At 32.8% G+C, this 10,025-nt stretch overlaps 1 protein-coding gene across 2 annotated transcripts; it reads right to left on the reverse strand.

Annotated features, from left to right (window-relative positions):
- Window positions 1–2,743: 2,743 nt before the first annotated feature.
- On the reverse strand, window positions 2,744–6,050 carry LOC127810706 (uncharacterized). 2 transcript variants are annotated; one of them, XM_052350317.1, is made up of 3 exons: window positions 5,903–6,050; window positions 4,605–4,680; window positions 2,744–3,970 (listed from the first exon to the last, which is right to left on the reverse strand). In XM_052350317.1, exons 2-3 carry the CDS (start codon window positions 4,605–4,607, stop codon window positions 3,047–3,049), a joined length of 927 nt encoding a protein of 308 aa, XP_052206277.1. In that variant the 5' UTR covers window positions 4,608–4,680; window positions 5,903–6,050; the 3' UTR covers window positions 2,744–3,046. The 2 variants fall into 2 exon arrangements, with proteins under 2 accessions (XP_052206277.1, XP_052206276.1); XM_052350316.1 differs by having other exon boundaries at window positions 2,744–4,680.
- Window positions 6,051–10,025: the final 3,975 nt, after the last annotated feature.

Consider the following 10,025-nt stretch of genomic DNA (forward strand, 5'->3'; position numbering starts at 1 on the left):
AGATATATGATGTATATGTTATTCTAACAAGATCTATTAATTGATTAATAAATTATTTTATGACATCTTTATTTATTGTCTTATTGTAAAAAATTATATTGACTCGATCTGCTATAAGTAACTTCATATTATTTTGAGTAAGATTCGACAGTGAATTTGAGTCAATGATTGAAAAACTTTATTTTCTTAGTCTTGATTACAATGCATGTAAGATATGATGTTCTTATCTACGCACATGCTATTATTTAATGAAATAGTGTATTTTTGTGTTGTGAAATTTTATTAATAAAGTGAGTTCACAAAATATACTCTATATATTTTATTTGAAGAATATAAATAAGTTATATCAATAATATAACTGTCAACGTGCGGAATTGGTCGATCATGATTTGTAGGTCAACAATAAAAGAATGAGCACAAATGCAAAGAGAATAAACAAAATAGAACAAATAGTAAACTATACACGTGAAATTTTTTACGTGGTTCAGTTAGAATGATGCCTAATTAATGACTACTCTCTAATTATTCCGGGAGAGTAATAGTGTGTCATTCTTATTCTTTCTCACACAATGGTTTTTGACCCTTATTTATAGTGTGTGATGTTTACAATTTTTATAAAATCCAAAATAAGAAGATAATATTATGGAAATAAAATGTCTCTATCAGCCCTATAAAATCGGGAATGGATTTCGCATTATAAGGGATCTGATTTGCCTTAAAAAAGACAAATGGACATCACCTCCAATTATTATTCTATGGCTTTTTTGGTTATGCGAGCTGAACGGTTTAGCTAGTGAACTGACAACATCACTTGGTTCTCGCGGTCTGAACTCGGATTTTGACAATGTGCGACCTCAGTATGACGACCTCGATTTTGGGCCCGTTGGGTTTCGAGAGGTTGGGCCGGCCTGTTGGGTCGAATCTAGTCCATAAAAAAAAGCGGTCCGAAAAATACCCATACCAATAACAAATCCAAATTTATCACTAAGCTAAAATCTAATATTCATTTAAATTTTATCTAAAAAATTATAAAAACTAAATTGCAAATGACAATTATCATTCAAATGATCTTTCATTTAAAAAATAAAAATTATTTTTTTTGAATTGTGGTTGAACATTCGACACGTGGCAAGCAGTTAGTGTTTCTACTTAGAAGCGTGTGGTGAGTTCGTTTACGTGGTTGGTTGAATCGGCCCACCGGGCCTTTAATTTTATTTATTTTTTGTAATTAATTTAAAAACTGCTTTCTAAATATCATAATTGTTAAATGTAAATATATATCACAGAATAAATCACTAAAAAAATTGCTAAGAATTCTAATTTTGTTTCGATTTTATAAAGACTTTTAACTTTTAAAATTTTCAATTTCAATAGTATATCAAATTTCTTGTTTAATTCATAATTTGTATATTTATTTATTTTAAAAATGTTTATTTAATTTATAGACATATACAAGCACATGTGTATTCAAGAAATATATATTTTTTTTAAACTCATCATCCACTACTTAAACCACATAACGAGACCGGTTGGCTACGATATTAAAATTCAATATCTTTTACAATAAATTACCCTCTATTATTATTATATAATAATTTAACTAAAAATTTTAACGTAACAAAATTTGACTTTATGATAAACGAGGCCTTAATTTATCAGGCGTAACGAAATTTGATTGTAAAATAAAAACAAAAAATTAATCGTAATGTTAGAAGGCTGTCAATATACATATGAATATACAAGTATCTCATATTATGCTTGTCTACTACAAGCTGTTTAGAATTGCTTCATCTGGTTGTAGTGCTGAACAATTTGAATATATATGAAATTTAATTAAATTCTTAAAATAAAATAAAATAAGTGAGGGTTCTTAAATTATAAACTGCACAATCATGTTCAACAAATAAATTTTATAAATAAGAGTAAGAATTTTGAATCCACCGAATTGCTCAAATTGAATAAATAAAACTGTGTCAAAAATCGAACTGAAACCCAACAGACTAAATAAATTCCCAAATCAAAAAAACCAAACAAATCAAAATAACAAAATATAAAAACAAATTTTTTAACATGAAGATTGAACCAAAACAAAATAAGTGAAATTGTCAAAATTAAAAAACGAATCGGATTAACCTACAACTAGAACCGACCTACAGCATGAATCAAACCGAACTAGCAATTTCAGCAAGTTTAATTCGTTTTAACCGAAATGTTGCTTAAACCTACTTATAAATTGACATGACACAAATTCATAATAATCATAAATAAAATTAATAATAAATTATTATTAATTGTGAATAGAATTATTATGAATTTGTAAAAGTTGGTTATCAAAGTTGTTCGTGAGATGCAGTACCCTTTTGCTATGCCCATCCTAAATATAGCCAGGTTTAATGCCTATGCAATGAAGAAAATAGTGTTCAGAACCTTCCAATTGAAACCAAAGCGCTATACATGAAGTGGAAGAAAAAGCATCCAAAGCAAAATACTAACTCCGATTCCTATTTACTCACTCACAGTCAGTACCATCACAATGCACCATTAATACACCAATATCAATTTAAGTACTGTTTCAACAAGACGGGAGGAAGAGGAAGAATACCTGGAAATGCGGCTATTTCTGGGGAAGTTCAATCAAGCAGCAGCTGCCTCCTGCTTCAAGCTCCAATCAAATAAAATAGATTGGAGGTACCAATTTAGCAAACTAGCCAATCCAACTAGAAGGAATTTAACCAGATAAATAGAGAACAAAATAAAACAATATATACATTCTTTCCTCGCTGTATATAGAAGGATAGATCTTGACTTGGAACATGAATGCACTGTTAAATCGTTAATAGGAATAAAACAGCAGAGATACAGACAGACCATGAGTTCCACCAACAAAAATCAGGCGGGCAGCAGGCAAACCATTATATCTCCTAAAATCGAAACAAAAATGGGGAACAAAAAGCAATCCTTATTAAACCTAAAACCCTATACAAACAGTTTTTCTTTACCACAAAAAATGATTTTTTTTAACACCAACTTCACGCTACTTTTGCTTTTACGATCCACGAACATGTGTTGGCGGCGGCATAGGCCACCCAACAAGTTGGGGGGAGCCTGGTGGAGTAGAGTTGTGACTAGGAGAGAATAGGTCGAGTTCCACAACTGCCCTGGAGGTCTCATCTTTATCCACAGCCCAAAACGAAATAGATGAACGTTTTGCTGAAGCAATCGAGCTTCTCCCAGGGCTACTTTCAGCAATTTCTTCTAGAGGGCTTTGGTTAGCAACTAGTGAAATGGTGTCATTGTATTCATTGCTGTTCCTTCTCCTAGCTTCTGTCTCTCGCAGATTCCTCAGAGCTAAAGAATCTGCAATTGGGTAATAGACAAGCATGGAAATACCCACCGCAGCACAACAGAAAAGGGAAAGAAAAGCCAAGAATGTAAGAGCTTCAAAAGGAAAATGCTCCGGCTGGGATAGAACAGATAAACCAAGGAACAAAACCCTTAAAGGAAAGAAACTGTAAACAGATAACATCAATGTGTACACTCTCCTTTGCAAACCCTTATTGATGACCAAATTTAGAATCCGCTTTCCAACCCAAAACAAATAGATAGTTAGGGCAGTAGCAAAAAGACCTAGGAAGATGATGCTTAACAAAGGATAGGTGCAGAAGGCAACATCATCTCGGTTGTTCGTCTTCAATGCAGTAGCTGTTCTAGTGAAATAGTGCGGTAAGTTGTTCATCAAACCCTCATCCTTGTTAAATTCTGGTCCAATCAAAATAACAAGCAGCTGAAGAGCTAAGACTGGGAAACAATAGAGAAGAACATAACCTGCCGTCTTTCCATTCCGTTTTCGACTCATTGTCCCCATCTCTGTCTTCAATAGAGATGCACGAAGGAGAAACACGAGAGTGAGGAACAAGCAAGGTTCTGCAAACCCCAGGTTCGAAACGATGTAACATTTGCATATGGTTTCCTGCCATTTCAATTCAAGGCCATTCAATACTCTACCCTTCTGTCTAAACAAATCCAAACGAACAATTTCGCCTAAACCCCACCAAATTGCAAACAGAATGAATGCAATTCTAATCATCCAAGGGCCACTGAAATAACTGAGTTTAACAAAAACTTGACCATGGATGTGGGAGCGGAAGTAGAACAAGTACAAGATGCAGCACAAGCCCAGAAAAACCAGAAGAGCAACAAGACAAATAGTCACCACACCAAGTGCATCAGTAACAAATCTCGACAGGGGCATTACCCAAACAACAGAATCCACGCATGCTCTCTGCCAGCATGGATGCAGAAAAATCCCCTGATATATGTACACCTCCTCAATGACTGAAAATCAACAGAGGCAAAGACACAATTATGTTGGATATCTGGTGCTGCCTCAGGATGATAAGCCCGCAACCAGAACAAACCACAACACATATATCTCTTGTTTGCCACTTAGAGAAAAACAAGTATTTCTCCACAATACCACGACTGGGAAAAGCTTTCTTTGGCATCACTAACCATGGAGAAGTCCTTGTCCATGCTAAAGTTGCATACCCAAATAAAATTGGTAAAATTCAACGAGAAGCATCCAAACCCAATAAGTAGCTCACCATTCAATTTGAATTATCAACTCCACATATGCACTTTTAGCCATCAAGCTTAAGCCCCAAGGTATTGCGTTGACAACTACAAAATATTAAGTCAAACAAACCAATGAGTTTTAGATGCGACAAACAACATGATAGAGACAACAACATTTTTCAATGGAAAAAAAGAAAACTCTATATCCAGAAAGAAAAAACCACCAAAAATTAGGTCAACAAAGCCCATGAGCTTCAGAGGCGACAAACAACATGATGGAGAAAACAACATTCTGTAATGGACAAAAGGAAACTCTGTATCCACAAAGAAGGAAACAACCAAAAAGGAGGAGGGGGGGGGGGGGGGGGGGAACCAACTACCAAGGGACAAACATCAGTTAAATGTAGCACAAGCCCCAGCAAATGATAAGCAGGATGTAAAATGTAACCCTGGGAAGCTGAATTGAATCAGACTTCATTCGACTGCATAATCAAATATTTCAAAAAATGAATTTTATTCCCATCATTCCATTGAACAAAGGATAATGATTTTTTGTCTTGTCCCTGCATATTACTGCCCTTCAGCAAAAGTGAAAATCATATGGAAACATAAAAATTTGCTTAATTTGCGGAAGGCTTAGAAAAACTAAAATTTCTGCTAGCTCTTACTTTATAGCCATTGACTCCTAATTTCCTTTTACTCCTAATTACTTGGCCCAGTTATATCACGTTTAAATAAACTAGTTGAATGGATTTTCCTTCAAAATTTTGCCGTGGAAACTGAAAACAAACTAGCTTGCTTTAAAATTTTTAAAGAAAAACCAACTAATTTGCATATAACCACTGCTTTCAAACTGAAAAAATTAACATTCTAGGTCGACAGGTGCCATAAAATCCGTATTTCTTACCTAGTAAAAAAAAAAAAAAAAAGATAGAAAATGAGACTATACGAGAAAACTGAACATATACAAACATAAATCGATATATTTATGCATGTACTCAATTTCTCTTCCTCCTAGTTGAAAAAGGGCAACAAACTATACAAACATGTTGCGTGTTCGAAATCCTATTCACTGGCAAACTCTACCAGAGTTGAAATTCTGCAAATTAACCCCTAATTCTACAAATCACAACGAGAATACAAAAAAGAACATGAAATTGCTATCTACCAACTAAAACTGCACAGTACATTAAAAAACACTTATAATAAACAAACATCGCACACAGTAAAACGCAGAGATTCAGACAAGACTGCACACGCATTGATCCGATAATGCAAGCGAAAACACACCAGAATATAGAGAACAGAAGATCAGCAGAGCACTTACCAGACGAAGAGGCTCGATCTGCGGAGCTTGCGGTCGCTGAGCCGATTGGAAACCCTAAGAGTGAGAGAGCAGGGGGTGTGAGCGAGAGAGATTGTAAGGAAGAGAGAGAGAGAGAGAGCGAGAGAGAGTAGGCCTTTGTTGGCGCCAGGCTGTCTCCAGCAAATAAACCAACGGTGAAAAATGTTAAAGAAAAGGAAATTAGGGAAAGACAGCTGTACACAGCTGGGATTGCCCGAACCTGGGTTGGTTCGGGTGCGTACGAGCCTACTGGCAACCTGACCAGGTCAACGTCGAAGGCGGTGCTTGTTGGCTGGTTTCGAATTTATTAAAGTGTTTATTCAAATATTTTTAATAAAATTTATATATTAATGTGTTATATTTTATATTATATTAATATATAATTTTAAAAAATATATTATAATTTAATATTTAAATAATATTTTTATGGAATGATTAAATCAAATTAAATAGAATTGATAAAACAAAAAAAATCAAATCACACCAATAAGTTCAATCAATTCGATTCAATTAATTCAAATAAATTTAACTTTTACTTTTCTATGATCGAGGGTCGTTGGATTTGATTGACGAATTGTTAAAGATTCTCATTGCTTGAAATGGCCCAAGTAGTCAAGAAATTGACAAATTTGGTGTGAATCTCTTCTAAGATGCCAAATTTGATCCTTTTGTTATCTAAGTTGCTTGTCGCAAAAAATGTCACAAGTTAGATTAAATCGTCGAACACTAGCTATAGGGTCACTAGATTTGTTGTTCTTAAACTTGAAACTCATAAAAAATGATTAATTTTGAGACATCTCGATAGTCAATTGCTAAATCTCTCATTAATCATCAGGTGACGATAATGAGTGGAAAATGCTAAAATTTAATAAGGAGGAAAAGATAATCTATAGTGGTGTATAACTATTACGGCACAAATTTTTAAAATGAAAGTATGATGTGTTTTAAATCTATCATAGTTTCTTTGATCCATTTTTTAAAATTATTGCTAAAATTTTAAAAATAACATACAAAAATAAACAAAACTTTCACCGTTCCAATTTGTTGGAATAAAATGAAAATTTTGAAAATGTTTTCAAATATATCCTAAATCTTTTAGACTAAATAATGGATCAAGTGAAAGGAAGACACACTTAGACCAAACTAAATTCAATTCATTCCAAAGTATTTTTTTCATGTTTTTATATGAATTTTGAAATGAAATATATGCATTACATATGTCAAAACCTAAAAAATCAATTATTTTCGATCATAAGATTAAAAGAAAATTAACTACTAATAATAGCATTATAATTACAAAAATAATATGAATATTGTTCATTCCTGATCGAGAATGGGGCGATTGGAGGCGCGATTGTAACGACAAGGCGTAGGCTCCGGCGACGAGTTTGTTCTGTGGGGGACTGACACCTGCAAGTACTCCGACGCTCAAGTGAGTAAGAGTAAGAAAATGAGCAATGTATCAGTAAGTTAAATGGCAAAATATACATTGACTCTAAAAAAAGCTAGCTGACATAGAATGAGCAGACGTCCTCCTGCATGCATGCATCTGCAGGTGATGGGACTGATTGTCCAGCATCGGTGGAGATTCTCAAGTAGTAGCATGGTGACGACGAAATCCTCATTAATTAGTTATAATCGGTCATTAATAAGGATGAGATATGTGGGGGCCGTGAGGATACCTAGTAGGGGTCGCAATGATGTTGAGGCAAGTTGGCGCATGATCAAAATATAAGCCGAGAGAAAGGGCCGATATTGGGCACAGAGATAGTCTGAGTGAGAGGGCCAATATTGGGCCCAGATATAGGTCGAGAGAGGGGGCCAAAATTGGGCCCGAACGATCCAAATATCTAACTAATTTAAACAAATATGGGTTTAGGGTAATTCCAATGGGGTATGGAGGGTAATATAATGGGTTGCATTGTTTTGTATCAAGTTAGTACCTTTTGGTTTTTCATCCAAAATAGAAATTGGGATTGATATTTTTTTTAACATTTTCATAAAATGCTAGATTAAATTATATTCGGCCCTGATTGAATCGAAATTTTCGATTCAATTTAGTTCGATATTTTGATTCAGATTAAAATTTGAACATTTAGTTGATCCAATTATTAAATGTGTAAAATGCTGGTGTTAGATAAAACTATATCGTTGGTTCCCATGACAATGAGTCATGAATTAAAAATCACCCATCAACGAGATGATGACAAAAAAAAAAAAGAGAATGAAAATACATTTAAAGGCAATATGGTAAGAAGTTAAAGTTGAAAGTTATATAAGGTGCAAAGCTCCCATCTAAAGAGCCAACAATTTACCGTAAGACAGAGTTTGCTTTGGAGCCAAGAAAAAGAAATAATCCTTGATAGAGATGTCACCCCAAGAGGCTTGGAACAAACAGACCATAAGTGATGTACATCTGTTGGAATGCATTGAGGTGTGAAGCCCAACTAAACTGAACCATAAATTAGAACAACTTGGATGGCCCATGTCGACTGCTCAACCAGTCCGCTTCTTTTTGAGAAATATGCCCCAAAATGACGTAATATCAAGAGTGGCCCGTACTTGTGATGCACAAAAATGTCTCGAGAGTGTTATTTTGACCTTTTTAAAAGATTTTATGTACCGAGACGTCGAAAAATACTCCAAAAAAATGTTTATGGGTAGTTTATGTAATTTTAAAAACACTTTGAAACTATTTTGTAATATTTAAAAAATATATAAAATATTTCAGAACTGTTTCATAATATTAGAAAAATATCATAAACGCGTTTCTGATTTGGAAATGCATTTCTGTCCATAGAGAGATTAGAGACGGGAAAAAATTTCGTCTCTAGCCAGATTATGTTTGATTATTTTATTTTTAAAAAGTTATTACTTATATTATATTTGATTATTTTTTAAAAATTTATTATTTATTTTTAATTAATAAATTGTAGTTTACGGATAATAAAACTTATGTTTATATTTGTTTGAATGTATTATGGAATTCATGTTTAATTTTAGGTTGAATAACTATTTTTTATAATTTTATATATTTAAAATTATATTTATAAAAAAACCTCTATATTTTTTTATTTGTGCGATTTTGCTTTCTACTTTTTTGAAAAATGTCATTTTTTTTTCATTTCCGTTTCATATCAATATCATATATGTTTTTTATTTTTGTTTCTGTATAATCTAAATTTATATTATGTTCGTGCAAATAAAGAAATAAAAAATATAAAATAAGAGTCAATTAGATAGGGTTGAATGGTCATAATTTAATTTTTATTCCTTTCGACCAAATTTCGAACACAATAAATTTTGGCCTCGTCATAAAATTATTCATATATCTATTATAGTTTTTTTTTTTTGTTAATATAATTTATTAAATTGAGTAAAACACAAAACTAACACAAAATCACGAGGCCTCGCCCTCTAAAAGCCAATCGTAAATCATAAAAACCATAAAGAACAAACTTGAAACTATGTATCATATCAAGTGCCAAAATTGGCATAATTAATATTTCAGTTCATATTTTGAAATTTAACAAAAAAAAAATATATTATTTTAATAAATATTTATCTAAATAGCCCAAAATTAAAATTATTTATTTACGAGATCTAACATAAATCTAAACACTTTATTAATAAAATCTTATTTTGATGTGAGATATGGTGACGTCTTGGCCCACATTAAAATTAAATTTATTAACAAATAACTCATTCGATCTATTTGTTAGTTATCCCACCAAAAATTACTAAGAGATCTTCATTGTTGTTGGGTTCAATTGAATGAAAGAGGATCGACTAATGAAGAGGAACAAAACCTAGCTTTTGTTGCTACTAATTTTAGAGATTGAGAGAATATCAAATATTAAAGATGAAAGTAGCCGCCAACAATCTTTGAGGTACATAAGTTAAGTTAAATGTTAATTTATCCCAAATTGTTGTACCTAATAAGGTGGGCATAAGTCCAAAGAAATAGGGCAAAAAAACATATATAATAGATATACTGAAACAAGTTATAGGTGCATGAAATATCAGATGATCGAGAAGCTCAACAAACATCAACTACATGACCAATAGAGTCTATCTCTAGGCCTTTGAGAGACCTTATCGAGAC

The sequence above is a fragment of the Diospyros lotus genome, chromosome 9 (genome assembly GCF_014633365.1).
Source record: "Diospyros lotus cultivar Yz01 chromosome 9, ASM1463336v1, whole genome shotgun sequence".
In the NCBI taxonomy this organism is placed as follows: Eukaryota; Viridiplantae; Streptophyta; class Magnoliopsida; order Ericales; family Ebenaceae; genus Diospyros; species Diospyros lotus.